This window comes from Sminthopsis crassicaudata, chromosome 1, assembly GCF_048593235.1.
Source record: "Sminthopsis crassicaudata isolate SCR6 chromosome 1, ASM4859323v1, whole genome shotgun sequence".
NCBI classification, from domain to species: Eukaryota; Metazoa; Chordata; class Mammalia; order Dasyuromorphia; family Dasyuridae; genus Sminthopsis; species Sminthopsis crassicaudata.
The window spans coordinates 582,450,793-582,467,932 of record NC_133617.1 but is presented as its reverse complement, the minus strand read 5'-3'; the positions used below and the strand labels follow the sequence as shown (position 1 = coordinate 582,467,932).

The 17,140-nt window shown below is 34.2% G+C and overlaps 1 protein-coding gene across 2 annotated transcripts in view; it reads right to left on the bottom strand.

Annotated features, from left to right (window-relative positions):
• IQGAP2 (IQ motif containing GTPase activating protein 2) overlaps window positions 1-17,140 on the bottom strand; it is a 323,406-nt gene that overhangs the window by 92,810 nt on the left and 213,456 nt on the right. For both annotated transcript variants that reach the window (XM_074282311.1, XM_074282312.1), the window contains exons 11-13: window positions 13,147-13,307; window positions 7,702-7,826; window positions 3,106-3,269 (exon numbers count right to left, since the gene is read on the bottom strand). In XM_074282311.1, coding sequence (XP_074138412.1) covers window positions 3,106-3,269; window positions 7,702-7,826; window positions 13,147-13,307 — 450 coding nt within the window. The remainder of the gene's footprint in view (window positions 1-3,105; window positions 3,270-7,701; window positions 7,827-13,146; window positions 13,308-17,140) is intronic.

The following is a 17,140-nucleotide window of genomic DNA, read 5'->3' as shown; positions in this document are numbered from 1 at the left end:
AGAACCTAAGACCTTTGAGGGCCAGGATTGCCTGCCTTTTGATTCTTCAGTACTTAGTATAGGATCTTGTTTACACAAGGCACTAAAGGGATGCTTATTGAATTTTGTTTGGTCCAATGTGATTATAAAAGGTGAGGATGGGTGGATGCCTCCATCTCACTACATCACCAGATTTCCTTTATTATATTTTCAGCATATCAATATCAAAAATCAGATAAATCCTGCCAATCAGCAAGCTCAATTAATTAAAATTAAATTAAATCTAGTCTGGAAGAATATGACAAGCAAAAGATTCAGAAGTCATAACGGAAGAGAAAGGGATGGAAGGTAGGGAGAAAAAATGTTTTAAGGTGGAAGGGAAAAGGGAAAACATTTATTCAGGAAGAAATTTCACAGAATCAAGAATCATGCAATTCTAGAATTTGAAGGATCTTATTGATCAGTCCTATCTAACTTTACTTGATGCCATGGACATTGTCCAAGAGGTTTTTTTTTTTTTTTTGACATAGATACCATAGTTGCTTGCCATTTCCTTCTCCAGTGTGTCCCCATTTTACAGATGAGGAACTGAGGCAAATACAATTTAAGTGACTTGCTTAGGGTTACATAGTTAATAAGTATCTGAAGCCAGATTTGAATTCAGATATTCTTGACTCCAAATATTCCTGAATGCAAGATCTTACAAAGCATCTATTCCGATCTTAACATATTACAGATTTAATAAACTAGAGCTCTCCTAAAGAGATTGCTGTTCTAAGTTTACTCCTGTACAGTTGCTTAAGAACATAAATAAAGCAATAACACTGGACTACATGCAAAACATTTTATATATAGTCTGCTGGTTCCTTAGATGAGGAAAGGTGGAACTGGAGATTAACAAAATGTCAGAGTAGGACAGTGACTCATGTCCTTTATTGCTCAAGCCAAGACCCTACTCGTATTCCTCTTCCCTAAAGGCTTCTGAACATTACAATACTATAAATCAATCAAGTATGACATTTTCTGAGAGCTTAGCAGAACCAGGCATAACCACACACCTCTGAAAGTCTGAGATATGGTCTTGAAAATGTTTGGGGCTGACAGTATTGGGGAAGAAGTAGGACAGAAAAAGAGTGCTAGACACATTGATGCTATCATTCCCTGCCTCCAAGCAAGCTCAGGAAGGAGATAAGGAAGCAAGGAGGAAGAGATAATAAGGAATCATTCTTTTACTGGCCTTTTTCTCTGCCTTTTTTTTTTCTCACTGTAACTGTGGTTTTCCTAAGGTCTTAGACTATGGACAATGGCATCAGAATGCCCTGATAGAGCAAAGTTCTGCTATATAGCAGAGGCTATCACAATAGCCACCAAAGATAAAAACTTACTCTTTTATCATTTTTTCTTTCTTGCCTTCAACTTCCCTGACCTAACTGTTCTGCCCATGTCTCAGGAGGAAAAAAAAAGACCAAAAGTTGTCAAGTTTCCAGATGTAGCTCAGTGAACCTGCTTTAGTGGAGTTCTTTGGGTAACTCCACAATCAACTAAGAAATACAAGGTGGGATATATTGAACATGTTCTTCCTGTAACCCTAATTCATTCTAGAGCAGATCCTGTATCTGGGGCCTGGGAGGTGTGGTATAAGTCAAAACAAGTCTGAGTGACCATTTCCTTTTGATAAGAATCTTCCTCAGGTATCTTTTTGCCAGATTAAAAACTATACTGTTTTTTGTTTTTTGTTTTATTTTGTTTTGTTTTTTTTGAGGGTGCATGTTTGTTTGGGGGGGATTTTGTAAATTCTGAAGAATTTCTCAGAAAAGTATTTTATAGAAGTTTAGGATCATGACTAGAAACTGTCAAGTCCAACCTCTTAATTCATACCATAAATAGATTAAACAGTTTTCCCAAGGTTAAATAACTAGAAAGGAACTGAGGAAAGATTTAAACCAAGATCTTGCCATTGAAGCTTGAAAGTCTCAGACTAAAATTCTCTGGAAGGGTCCTGGAATTCCTGCTTCCAACAATTTCTTACTGTCTCTGGAGTTGAGCTGATCTTAGAGAAGACTCCTTGGGTAGCTGTGAGCTAGATAGACTATGTCCTCTATGCTTATCTTAGTTCAACCTCTTATACTCCTCACTCAAGGTTTAATGAATGTGAACTAAAGGCATCCCATGGCCAATAATCACCCTCTACCACAGACACTGGATCTTTGGAACTTCATATAGATACACTACTGATCAGGGATATTAGTTCAGGCTCTCACATGCTCAAAAATTCACTAAACCCCCTGGGAAACCTTTAAAACCATGGGAAAAAGCAAGGATACACTCAGACTTTGTGCAAACTATTTCCCCTGCCTAGAATATCCTGTAATGCAGAGAGACAACCTTTGACAATCTTTCAACTATTAGCTCAAATAGTCTATTTTTCATAAATGAGAAAGCCTAAATTTGGGGTTAACATTTTTGGGTGTTATGTATCTCCTCCCCCCCTTTTGGGAATGAAGACAGACTCTCTTCTAAAAATAATGTTTTTAAATAATTGAAGGAAAAAACTAAATTTCAGTTAGAGATTAATGAAAATAAAGATACATCTTTTCTCTTCCAGTTTCATGGAAGCTGTGAATCCACAAACTCCTTGGAAACCTACAGTCCTCAGATTAAGATTCTGAGGCCTAAGCCAATAGCTAATTGTCTATGACCTCGTAAATAAACATCACACATATTTTGGAAAGAGTATGGAGCAAATGTGAAATTTAAATTGTGTATCTCTTCCTATTCACAATGAAATAAATGCCTAGCATCTTAAGAACAGGAATGATGCTTTCCTACCTCCGATCCAATACCTCCTTCTTTTTTTTTCCCCTACCCTGAACCTAGTACATTGCTAAGAAAAAAGCAGGAACTTATTAGTCAATAACTGTTGAGTAGAATTAGGAATGAACTAACTCTGTAATATTGAGTTTGAACACTGCTTTTTTGGGGTGCCAAGGATAAAGATAAAAGATAAAAGAAAGGATGTAATATTTGCTTAAAAAAAGAAGAAGAAAAGAAAAAAGAAAACGATTTCTGGCTTTTTCAAAAGAGCAGTGTTACACATGTAAGCAGCATGAGATGCTTTGAACCTACCTTCATTTTTTCCGATTTAGCCTTAAATAGAACATCTTGATAATGATAAGCATTGTCCGGGGTCACATTTCTCAATTTAGCAGCAGGTAACAGCAGGGACTCTAGAGTTCCCCCAGGATTTTTCTCATCAATAGCTTTATTAATAACCCGAATGGCAATATCTCCTAAAAAAAAAATAGAGATAGAAAGGAAGATGGTTCTATTGAGAAAAGTTAATTTTTCTTTAAAATCACAGTATGTTAGATGTTTAAATATTGAAAATTCCAGCTCAAAAGGAAGGAAACAATGAAATTACATATCTACAGGAATGACAATTATTTTAAGATGAATATTCATTGCTTGAATATTACAAAGTCAAGGGTTGAAGAACTTAGGGCTTGGAACTTGAGACTGTGCTAAATTCTTCCATTTTATGGGGAAAAAAAACCACCCTGAAACTCGGCAAGATTAAGAAGAAAATCCTGATTTCCTCATACTACCTAATAAACTTTCACTTAATTTGGCTCAAAAATTACAAACTGGGGGTCATTTAAAAAGAACTAATACCTAACAACTAAAAATAACTTTCTAGATTAAGAAGAATCAACTAAAACATGCTTGGGAACATTCTTATATATTAATTTTGCTTTTCAAAAATGTTCCTATTAGAAATGTGGGAAATTACATATACAGTTTCAATCATCATCAAGATCTAATGGTTTGTACCAAAGAATAAAATGTTATGAGCACTTCTCTTCTCTCTCTCACCTATCTCCATTTCAGGGTTTATGATTATACTGAGACAGAAAATACACAAAACATGAAACCTTTTCATTTTTTAAATACTATAGTATGAGAAATTCTGTATGAAGAGTATGAATTGAGGGACAGTAAATTATTCTCAGGTTAAGGGTCACAGCCAATAATTATGATTACATATTTTTGGAAAAGAGGAAGGATCTCTATTATCTTTTAAAGCAAAAAGTAAAAACCATTTTACAAATATGAAATGTCACAGAATAGTCTAATTATTCTTAAAACTTTTTAAAAGAAGATATCCTCAAGATAGACTAAAAAACCACCACCACCAACCTAATAAGACCAGCCTTCCAACCCTGGTAATAATACCTAAAGGAATATATCAACCCAAGGAAAAAAAAATGACACTAAAATTAGCTACAATTTATGAAAGTATGATTAAGTCTCTGTAAACATAAACATTTATATCATCTAAGATGCAATGTGTCTCTCAAAAACAATGAAAACATATGTGAAAGTGCTTTGAAGAGTCCAAATTACTAAACACACATATGGGATGAACAGCATTTCACACAATAGAATTGATAACCTGGAGAGCATAGAACACTCCATTCTTCTGCTGAGTGCTTTGAACACTTCAGCAAAAGAGCAATCCTTAGTGAGCCAAGTCCAGTCAAATTTAAGAGTGCATTCCTCATTATTGATCACCTGGTTTATTTTCTTCAGACATGCCAGCTGACTCCTGATTGAAGGTACTTGGTTAGGTTTTCTTTTTGGTGTGTTTCTAAAAACATGAGCAAGTGAGGTCATAGTAAATGACCTCATAGGAGCTGGGGAAAATTACCCAGAAGCCTCCTGGGCACATGTATATTACTGTCCCTCTTTGTGGTCAAAGATAAAATTATTTCTTAAAAAACAAACAAACAAACACATTTTGGAAACCCCAGCTCATGGGCTACATATTTAAAGTAATATCTCGTATATAATAATTCTGGTACAATAATAGTTTAGGCAGCTCCATGGAGTTCACCTAAATGGGATTTATTTGAAATAGTATGTATGTCTCACAATTAACAAATGACCTGTTTTGAAAGAAGTCAAACAGAGAATTGAAAGATAAAAAGGGAAAAATTCACTTGCATATTTATCACATGGCTAGAAGAATCCTTCTAAGGCTACATGAATGGAAAAATTAGTTTTTCTAGCAGAAGGAACAGGGTGGAACACAGCTGGGGAAATTTTGTAATCTCTTTAATATATCTTCAGCTCATTGCATTCCAGATTTAACATCTTCTATTAGTGATCTGGCCATGATCATAAATAATGTTAAGAAAAAAATATTTGATGTCCTTGGACCTCAAATTCCTAATTTGTAAAATGGGGTCCCTTCCAGCTCTATTTTAGTGAAATCTGTGATTGTGGATATATTCCATTTGTAACAAATCATGTATTCAGTGACTTATAAAAATATTTAGTGACTATTAAGCATCATGATATTTAGGTATTTTGGAGTATTCAAAGGCAGACACAACATCCAACCTGCTCACAAACAGCTTGCAGTCACAATATATGGATACAAGGAAAATGATATGGGATGTGAGCTCAGAAAGAGATGTACAAAGCAGTATAGATATGTAGGGATAAGAGGAAGGGATAGAAGTAGCAGTGCAGTAAAAGGAAAGAGCGAAGAAACTCAAGAAAAGTCATACTTTGGTTGGAATTTGAAGAAGGGTTGAAGATGATTGGGTGGTGAAGGGAACGGAATAAACAATCTTACAAGGTCAAGACCACTTAATGCTGGATGAAGAGGGCATCTTAATTGGTGCATGGTCTATGGGGTTGGGACAAAAAGCTGGAAAGGCAGGTTAGAATGAAATCACACAGAACCTTGATGGCTAAGTTAAAGAGTGAATTTCACTCTAAAACCAGAATGAAATGACTAATGTGTTTTGGGCAAGTTAGTAAACATGATCAAAACTGAGAAAAATTAATTTAACTGCAGTGTAGAGAATATGTTGGAGAAAGTTTAGAGGAAAGAAGAATATTCAGTATGCTATTGCAGAGTTCAGTTTAATATCTAGGATGACAGTCAAAACAATGGAAAGGAGGGATAGAGGAGAGAGATACTGTAGAGTTAAAGACTAAAGATGTTGGCGTTTGATCGAAAGTAATAATCAACAAAGGTTACAATCGTGTAACCTAAAGGGTAATTTAATAAGGTCCCTTTCAATTTTAAATCAGTGCCTGTGGATACACAGATAATAAAACTTAGAGAGGGAACTTGAACCCAAGTTTTCGTGCATGATTCCAGTGCTGAATTATGTACACAGTACAAGTAATTTTATGGCAGATTTCCAAAATTCCTTATGAATGGAGAAGTGATAAGAAAACTGTACTGAACCCCAATAAGGGTGGAGGTGAAGTGGGGAAAGGGACTGTGTACAAATTAAAAAGAACATAAATGAGACAACTGATGGAGCAGCTCACATGGAAAATACACACACGTGTGCATGTACACACACTTATATATGGAAAATATTGGTCTCTCCACATTATTCAACATCAAAGTTTGAGAAAGAAAGCTGCTCAAATTCTCTATATTCCTGACTCACAGAAAGCTGCCAAGCACTACTTACTCTGAGAAGATCTATAGCCAAAGTCTGAGGTAAGTGATCCTTGATGAAAAGATAAAGATGGATTTTCAGGCTCCATGTCCATAAAAAGGGGTGAAAATATTTTGAATGGTTACACAAGACTAAGTCAGGATTATTCTAAGAGAAGTTTGGTAATTTCAAAGCATAAGAAGCCTAATAAGACTTAAAAAACTATCACCAAAAAATTATTTAAATGGGAAAGGTTATTCCTTCAAAACTCACCAAAAAAAAAAAAAAATGTAATTAAGCCAAAAGCATAATGAAAAGGATGGTTCACAACCTCTTTGATTTCAGAGAAATGAAGAAGTTGCTATGTACAAGTCAAAGGAGGTAACCAAGATAGGGAAGATAACAAGGAAGAAAGAGCAAATATTAAAAAAAATGAAGCTTAAAGTGTCCCATAATGGAGTTTAGAGATTACTTGTACTAAAACCTCATTTATATATTAAGAAATTGAGGCCCAGAGAGGCCCAGTGATTTTTCCAATCATCACAAAGGGCCATAGCCAGGATTAGAATAAAAATATCCTGATTTTTATTTAATTTGATACCCATATAACCTAAAATTATGTCAGCAACTTATTCAAGGAAAGGAAGGAAGGATTTATTAAGTACATACTATGTGACAAGCACCTTGTTAAGTGCTTTACAAATATGGTCTCATTTAATTCTTACAACAACCCAGGGGAGGTAGATACTATTATTTTCCCCGCATTACAATTGGGGAAACTTAGGAAAACAGAAATTAAATAATTTGCTCAGAGTAGCATATCTAGTAATTACACAAAACAAGATTTGAACTCATGTCTTTCTGAATCTGGTTTAGACTGACATTCCAGCTACTTTCATCAACTACTTCTTGATTACCCCCAAAACCCAAAACTATTTCCTTGGCTGAATAAATGTTCAATATATCACATCCTTTAAACATATTTCCATAGCAATTATTGATCAACGTGATGATCAAAGGTTCAAATTTGAGAAAAAAAGATTAAACCTAGAAGGTACTATAGATATCCAATCTTGTAAGGCAAAAATCATTTAATAAATAGTAGAACAATTTCCACAAAAAAAAAGTTGAAACAAAACAAAACAAAAAAATCAGCAAATAATTGTTTTAAAGGCAAAACTTCAATTATCCAGAACATCTATCCAGAACATCTATTTCCTCAACCATTTTGGAAAACTGAACTCAATGCACTTACTTTCATTTTCTTCTTGAATTTCTGCATTAACCATGTCAATACAATTTTGGATTTCATTCCAGCTCAAATTATCTTGTCCTTGAGATGTAGCTTCTGTTTTAATGGACAGGAGTGTGGTAGAATAACTGTGAAAGACACAAATCATTAAAATTCTATTAATAACTTTAATTTACCTATTGAATTAACTTTATACAAAATGGCCTAAACTTAACATACATACTGAGAATTTTAAAATATTGCAAGGGAAACGTTATAAGAAAAGTGAAGCAACGTGGTATGTAGCTGATAGGGATTGTAGCCTTCAACTGATTCCATAATGAGCTTGTGTAAAATGTTAATTTTTGTAAATGCAAGGCAATATAAGGATCAATGTATCTCGAGGACACCAAGATGAAACATAATAATCTCTAATTTCTCAATTTGATTAGAACATACATTATAAAAGGTCAAACAATTTAAAATCAATATTTTAAGGTTGAAAATAGTATTGTGAAGGACTTTTAGGTACCAAAGAGAACAGCTTGTATTTGATCCTAGAAATAAGAGCAACCCACTGAAGTCCTGAGAAGGATGAAAATTGAAAATATGGTCAGTCATACATTAAGGATCAATTTAGCAGCTATGTGTAGCATAATCTGGAGAGAGGATAGATTGGAACCAGGGAGATTTAGTGCAGAGAACTCTCTTCTCCACTCGTAATTTTCTGGAATTTCCTATCTCTATTACTAGAAATGCCTCTATCCCTGTGAACCTCTTCTCTGAGCCAATGAATTCCTATGTAGGACCACCATTTAAGAAAATTCTCAGAACATTCATATTCATTTGTCTCCAGCACATAGTAAGTGCTTAATAAATGTTCTCTCTCTTGTTCTTGTTCTTGTTCTTGTTCTTGTTCTTGTTCTTGTTCTTGTTCTTGTTCTTGTTCTTGTTCTTGTTCTTGTTCTTGTTCTCTCTCTCTCTCTCTCTCTCTCTCTCTCTCTCTCTCTCTCTCTCTCTCTCTCTCTCTCTCTCTCTCTCTCTCTCTCTCTCCCCTTTTCCTTTCTTCCCTCCTCTTCCAGTTCCTCTGTCTCTCTCATCTATCTGTGCAATTTACAAAGCACTTTCATATTCATTATCTCATGCATCAAGTTCAACTGTTCTAAAATTAATTTTCTTAAAAATCTAACAAATTACCAAGTTGATCAAGCATATTCAGAAACACTTTGACTACACATATTATTTTATTTGATTCTCACAATAATTTGCCAAGGTAAGTAAGGCATGAAGAAATTTAAATTGAGAAAACTTCAGACTTTTTCTAGGTCATAGCACTAGTGTTATAGCTTAAGACACAAGTTCAGGGACTGTTTTTACTGCATCATACAACCTCAAAAGGTCACATAGTTAAAGTTGCTGTTCACTCTCTACAAAATTCCTTGGTTCTGTTTATACATCCTACTCAAAACCACAAATGTTAAATCCATCCAAATCCTCCTCTTGCTACATACTAACCTTGGCCCCTACATAACTCTTTGGTGTATTGCTTTGTTGCCTATGTTTTCTGACATTTAACCAGCAAGTCCCTTGAGAGTAAAATAACATTTCATCCTGACTCAAAAAACACCTACTATAGAGTTACGGGCACATTTAAACATCACGTTTTATTGAATGGTACTAATTAGGGTTTATGAAGAAGAGAAGTCATTCTGTGAAGCCAAAGTGGCAAAACTGGGACCCCAATGCAGATTTTCTGACTTTAAATGTAGTATCGTTTCCAGAACACAACACTGCATTCTTAAAATATCTCAAGGTTTATGAGCTTAATACTTGGGAGAATTATCAGCTAGGCAAAGAATCTATCACTTTCTCTTTTATAACTGTACTATTATTCTATCTCAAATCCTCTATGAGAACTATATGTCAATTATCTCTTGTACTAACTTATAATAACAATTTGCTAAGGAAAGAGAAAGATGTGGTAAGAGATAAAAAAAATTGATAATTGAAAAAAATAAAATCTGGAAAAATGACCAGTAAAAGCCTTGTAGATATATGTCAATTCGCAAGCATCATTTGTGGCTAATTCTCTTTGTAGAGGAAACAGTAAAATTCACATGTGGAACATGCTTGTTGGTTAGTCATCAGCATGACTATGATTTTACAGGAATAAATTAATTTTTTATCTCTAAGAGAACAAAAAATACACAAATACAATGATACAGGACACAAAGTACATAAGCATAGAATGTTGTGGTTGGAATAGACTTTGCTTAGGATTATTACATGAGTAATGAATTTACAGTTTTCTCCTCTTATCATCTTTTGCATCTCTTTGGCTTTCCCATCCTCACCATTTTTACCTCTAAGTACTCTTGGCTTCTTTTAACATTGGGCTGAAATCCCACCTTCTACTGAAGGACTTTCCTGTTTTTCTTGCTAATGTCTTCCCTTTTGAACTTGCTTTCCATCTATTTTGAATTTATATTGTATGTACATAGTTCTTTGTATGTTGTCTAGCCTATTTAAGTGTGAGTTCCCTGAAGATAATTACCATAATTTTGCCCCTTTTTCTATGCCCAAAATTTAACACAGTTCCTGGCACATAGCAAACACCTAATGAAAAATTAAAGCCTTTTTTTTTTTTTTTTTTTTTTTTTTTTTGCTGGTATTCTCTTTGTACTCTAAAATCCAGTTATAATAAATTGCTCTACTTTCAGTTACATGAATAAGAAATTTCGTCTTTTACGTTTATTGTCCATAGTTTCTTAAAGCTATACCAACTCATAAAATGGCAATTTTTAAAAGAGACCCAAAGGTAAAGAAGGATTTTCTCACTACCTTCATTAGAAAGAGAAAATATTAAAAAGCTATGAGATCATTTGTGCTTTTACAGCCCTTGCAGTCTAGAAGAAAAAAGGTCACTGGTTTTCAATGCCTGGTTGAGAGAGAACAGACATTTCTACTGCAGTGGATAGCTCCTCATGGGCCAAGTAATTTAGAAATCATTTGGTCTACTTTTCATAAGATCCCCAAATTCTTTTATATAGATGAAGAAATCAAGAAAGGGGAGTTTAAGTGACTCAAAGTCAGATGGCAAAAATGATTTGAATTCAGATCTACTACTTTGTCAGAACACCCAAACTCCCTAACAGCAGAAAAATTATCTTATAAAAATGTTATTATGAAAACTTCTAGATTTTTCTTTCAAGTAGGTGGCAAAAGGGAAGCTGATTCATTAACATAGCAATTTTAAGATAAAAGTCTCCTATCCCCACTCTCAGACATACCACAGAAACTATGAGGTGCTTTGGGTCTTTTTTAGAAATTTATGTTTTAGGGGTAGAGTAGTGGATAGAGCATCAGCCCTTAAGTCAGGAGGACCTGAATTCAAATTTGGCCTCAGATTAACCTAAACCTTAGTTTCCTTATCTATAAAAAGAGAGGGTTGAATTAGGTGATTTTTTTTTAAACCAAGCCATTAATCACTTAATCAGTAAAGTTAGTATTTGCCTATCAGATCAAATCACCTGACTCTTGATAAGAATCTTATTTTAAACATAATCTATAATGTGAGGCAGGTCATCTGACTAGTTAGGGTCTCTCAGGCTTTCTTAATCCTACCCAGAAGGTTTTCCTTACTGGTGAAGCCTTTTGCAACCAGAAAATGTACTTGGAAAAAATTTGTGGTCACTAATTAGTGGTTATCCCCCATTTTTCTGAAAAGATTCCATTACTTGTATTATTGTTCTATAAAAAACGATGGACAAGTTGATTTTAGAAAGGCCTAGAAAGATTTACATGAACTGATGCTAAGTGAAACAAGAAGAAATAGGAATAAATTGTACACAATAACAGCAAGATTGTGTGATATCAACAATGAAAGACTTGGTTCTTCTCAGTAGTTCACTGATCCAAAGCAATCCCAATAGACTTTAAGCAGAAAATGCCATCTGCACCCCAAAAAAAAGAACTATGGAGACTGGATGTAAATCATCATATACTATCTTCACTTCTTTTTTCTGATTTTTTTTTAATCTTTCCCATGATTTTTCCCTTTTGCTCTGATTTTTCTCTCCCAATATGATTCATAAAGCAATGCATATTAAAAATAAATAAACTTTTTAAAAGAGACCCCATTACTCAATTCAGTCTCTAGCTCCACAAAAAAAAACAAAAAAAACCACAGAACAAAACAAACAAAACAAAACAAAACAAAACCAAAAACAGGTTATTCAATAAGACTAGAAAAAAGACACTTAAATCTCTGGTTAATCTTTGTCCATCTGCCAAAAAGGGAAACTTAGCCTCTGGTCAACTCTCTTTCTTCTAGAAATGGGAATTTAACCTTTATGAAACAGAATAATTTTATTCTGTTAATTCTAAATTATCTGCTGTTAAGTGATAAAATCTTAATCTATCCGTTCACTAAATTTAAAAGTAACTCAGATTTACAAAACTATGTTCGTCTGACTTGGCTGTTTGGAATACTTTTCCTAAAAAAGTAAAATAAAAAGTTGAATCCTATAATCCAACTAAAAATAAATCAGAGTAAAGAATCCTAATTAATCTCCTTTTCACTATCTAATTTATAGAATAAAGGACTGTGACTTTTTATTACAACTTTAAAACGTAATTAATTAATATGGATATATCCAACAACCATCAAGGTGATTTAAAAACTAGGAGAGCTGAGGCTATATCTCCCTCTGGTGGTAACAAACATAAATGATAAGGCATCCAAAGTTTGACTCCTAAGCATTCTGAGTTTTCCTTCTCATTTATTCAACAATGATTCTCAAACTTTTTACTTCAGTTTCGAACATTTTTCCAACCTACATCAATAGCTCTTGTATCTTGATCAGGGGTGAATTTGGTAAGCATCATGTGAAAGGAACAGCAGCTGATGGTTGGAATCTGAAAGCTAGGGTCCTACTCTATAGTTTCCCAAGAAAAGGCCAAAATGAAGGTTGATATTTTCAGTGTTTACTTCTTTAATAGCATGATATGTGGCAGGGTTACTATATTGTTGATTAGGGAAAGGTGATCAGATCCATCAATATACACAGTTGTCTTAAGCACTGAAAAGTCATATAGTCAATACTGGATTCAAAGCCAAGTCTTTCTGACTTCTTCTTTATTATGTTATATGACCTATGCTAACTGATTTAAAAAAAAATAGCATTTCATTAAATGACATGACATTGACATGTTAATTATGATGTTCCCTTACATTACATACAATTGAATTTTTTTTTAAACCTACCTTTTGGCAAAAAGAAATATGGTGAATACAATTACATTAGCATTTTTAGCACTTTGTGACCAATTGTGATATATAAACAAACTCTTTCAAAGGGGTCTTGCCAAAAAGAACCACATCCTTGAAAGCAGAGATCCCTGGAGGAAATGATGTCAAAATCATCCCTATGCATTTTAAAAGAGCTAAAAGAATGAGGGGTCCCTTACCGTTCCAAATATTCTTCATTCAGGTTATTGAAGCCTATTGAAGGATTTCGAAGATGATTTTGTATAGACAAAAGATCACTGCTTTCCAGTGCTTGGTTGAGCAAAGCAACAGCAGATAACATTTCTACAGCAATGGATAGCTCCTCATGGGTCAGGTAGTTCTGTTGGAAAACAAGTCAATGATGAGAAATTTCTCACTATTACACCAAGTATCATTTAAAAAAAGAAAAAAAAACCCCAAAACTCACACATTAAGCAAATCTTTGCCAATGGTGCTGTTGTTGAAACACTAGAAAACAAAATGGTCAAGGAAAAACAATGCAATCCATAAAAATGATAATAGTTGACATTTTTATAAGATAATCATGAGGGCCATGTGGAATGCTATACGGAGACAACATTTTAAGGTTTAAGAATTATTTGCAGGGGGGCTGCTAGGTGGTGCAGTGGATACAACACCAGCCCAGAAGTCAGGAAGATCTGAGTTCAAATGTGACCTCAGACACTTAACACTTCCTACTTGTGACCCTGGGCAAGTCACTTAACCCCAATTACCTGGGGGAATCATTTGGAGGCATTAGCTTAGGTGATCTTCAAAGTAAATCTGTTAGGGAGGTTCACATTAGCATTATTAGTTTTATTTTATTGATGAGGAAACTGAAGTTGATGTAAGGGCATCATGACTACTAAATCTTGGAGCCCTGGGAAGGCATGGGAAGAGAAAGATAGTGAAACAACTATAAAGAGGTGGAGAAAACACATAGAAACCATCCAGTGGATCCCAAGAACCACTGGCAATAAATTGGCAATACTGAAGTATTCTCTATATGGATCTTTAGAAAATCAAATTTATGCTTGACTGGGTCTATCTAGAGAAGTCTGGCATTGAATGTGTCCATCAATACTGGGAGTGGGGGTGGGCTGAAGCCATATGCAGATAGCTAGTCTCTCAATTAATGCTACAGGTTCCAGAATGGATATATAGACAGCTGATTAGTCAGCTAATTAGTTGATCAAACTGCGTGGTCTTTTTTCCCCTACAAATTATTCTTAAATTATTTCTTTTTCAAAATAGTATCTTTTGCTATTGCATGTTAAGATTGAGTTCCAAATTTTTTGTCTCTCCCACCTTTATGTCCCCTTTCCCCAAGAAAGAAGCAATGTGATATAGGTTATATGTACAATCATTTTGAGCATATTTCTATATTGACCATGTTGTGAAAGAACAATCAGAACAAAAGGGGAAAAACTATGAGGAAAAAAAAAAGTAAAACATCAAAAAAAAAAAAAAAAAAAGATGAATATAGTATGCTTTGATCCCCATTCAGGCCCTATAGTTTTCCTTCTGGATGTTGATTGGAATTGTCTTGCATCACCACGATGCTGAGAATAGCTGTATCTATCATAGTTGATCATCACATAATCTTGCTGTCACTGTGTACAATGTTCTCCTGTTTCTGCTCACTTCATTATCATCAGCAGCTCATTTTAAGCCCTTCTTGATTTTCTGAAATCAGGCTGAATGATCTTACAGAATGCATCATTATATACCTATTATCTCTCTTACTTATTCTTTAAAATTTCCTTTTCTGAGGTGATCAATTCTGAGGTAATCAATCTATCTAGCAAACAAGTCCAGAAACTTTGCTGTGGGCCACTTAAGAGAAGAATTATTCAAACCATTCTCCAATTGATCAATAGTCAAAGGATATGAAGAAAGAATTTTCAGATGAAGAAATTAAAATCATTTCTAGTCAAATGAAAAGGTGCTTCAAATCATTATTGATCAGAGAAATTCATTAAGGCAACTATGAGGCACTACTACACACCTCTGAGACTGACTAAAAATTGGCTAAAAGGAAAAGATAATGATGAATGTTGGAGGGGATGTGGGAAAACTGGGACACTAATGCATTGTTGGTGGAACTATGAACTGATCCAACCATTAAGGAGAGGAATTTGGAATTATGTCCAAAGGGCTATCAAAATGCGTATCTCCTTTGATCCAGCAGTGTTTCTACTGGGCTTACATCCCAAAAAAATCTTAAAGAAGGGATTTTTCCCTTCTAATGTGACCAACATGTGCAAAAAATGTTTGTGGCAGCTCTTTTTGTAGTGGCAAGAAACTGGAAACTGAGTGGATGCCTATCAGTTGGAGAATGGCTGAATAAGTTATGGTATATGAATGTTATGGAATATTATTGTTCTGTAAGAAATGATCAGCAGGAGGATGTCAGAGAGGCCTGGAAAGACTTATATGAACTAATTAAATGAAATGAGCAGATAAAATTATATGATGATCAATTATAATGGACATGGCTCTTTTCAAAATGAGATGATTCAGACCAGTTCCAATGATCTTGTGATGCAGAGAGCCATCCACATCCCAGAAAGGACTGTGGGAACTGAGTGTGGATCACAACATAGCATTTTCACTCTTTTTGTTATTGTTTGCTTGCATTTTATTTTTCTTTTTGGTTTGATTTTTCTTGTGCAACAAGATAATTGTATAAATATGTATGCATATATTGGATTTAACATATATTTTTACTATGTTTAAAATATATTGGATTACTTGCCATCTAGGGGAGAAGTTGGGGAGTAAGAAGGGAGAATTAGAACACAAGATTTCGCAAGGATTAATGTTGAAAAATTATCCATGCATATGTTTTGAAAATAAAAAGCTTTAATTAAAAAAAAAAGTAGAATTCTTCATAATGCTCAGCTATAGTTGCCCTGTACTTATATGCATGTCTTCCTTTGTGTCTGTTAGTTTGGGTGGTGGCTTGCCACAGGTAGAATGAATGTGCAATCTGTCTTTTCTAGAATTAGAATTTAATATACCATTCAATTTTCAATGGTTATATATATTTTTTTTAAAATAGGAGAAAATATCCACCTAGACCTCAATTATGCCAGACAAGTCCTCTACATTTTAAATTATTTTTTGTTCTACAAAATATATTAGCTGGAAGAATTTGGAATATGTTAGGAAAATCTTTTAAAATAGCACTAGGAGTCCATGAGAGGATGCCAAATGATTAGATACATCCCACTTGACATAACTGTCCACAAATCTCAAAAGGTTTAGGTCTAAATGCAAAAATCAATATGGCCAGAGAAAATAGGGGACCCCAGCATTATATCAATCATATAATTGTAGTATGACAGGAAATTGCTATTTCTCTTCGTTTACCCCTGGAGGAAGCTGCCAAAAACAATCTCTTCCAAGATAGGATCTTAGAGTTGACTAAGTATTAAATTACCCTTTAGCATACATGATATAACTCAACCTTATATCTGATTTGTGAGCCACAACAATACAAGCTCCACATTGGGCGAGTTAGTGGGTATCAAATGTTTGTTGCATATACCACACCCCTACTTTTTACTTGTGTATTAAGATATTTATTTAAGATACAAACTGGTAACAAAGTAAACTGTGGAATGAATACAGGAGCATAGATAGGCATTTGTCCAAATAAGAAGAAACCAATGAAAAAGTAAAGACAGAAGCAAACAAATATTTGGGGAAAAAGGCAAAAGGGGAACCATAATATTTTAAAAAAATAATTATAGTCACATTATCTAGCTCTATGGTTATGTCTATAAATTATATCCATCACTGGATCTTAAAAAGTTGCTTGAAGAAAGGGATTATGTTATTTTTTTTTCATTTCTTCAACCCCAATATACATATTATAGATAGCAGAAACAAAATGGTTATTTACCTTAAAACTACCAGAGAAAAGTTTGAGGAACTACAATCAGGAAATCTTTAGAAAACAACTATCACACAGAGAGTAGTCAGTTATTCAAGTGTCACAAAATTTAAAAGGAGCTGTCCTTAGGCATCTTTGTCACTAAACATGAACAATCTACAGATAATTGCTCATTTTTACCATGGAAATTAGAAGATGGTCCCTCTTAAAGATAGTCAACTTTGCTGTTAAAAATAACAGCAAAAACCCAATAGCCATCAGTTAGGGGAGAA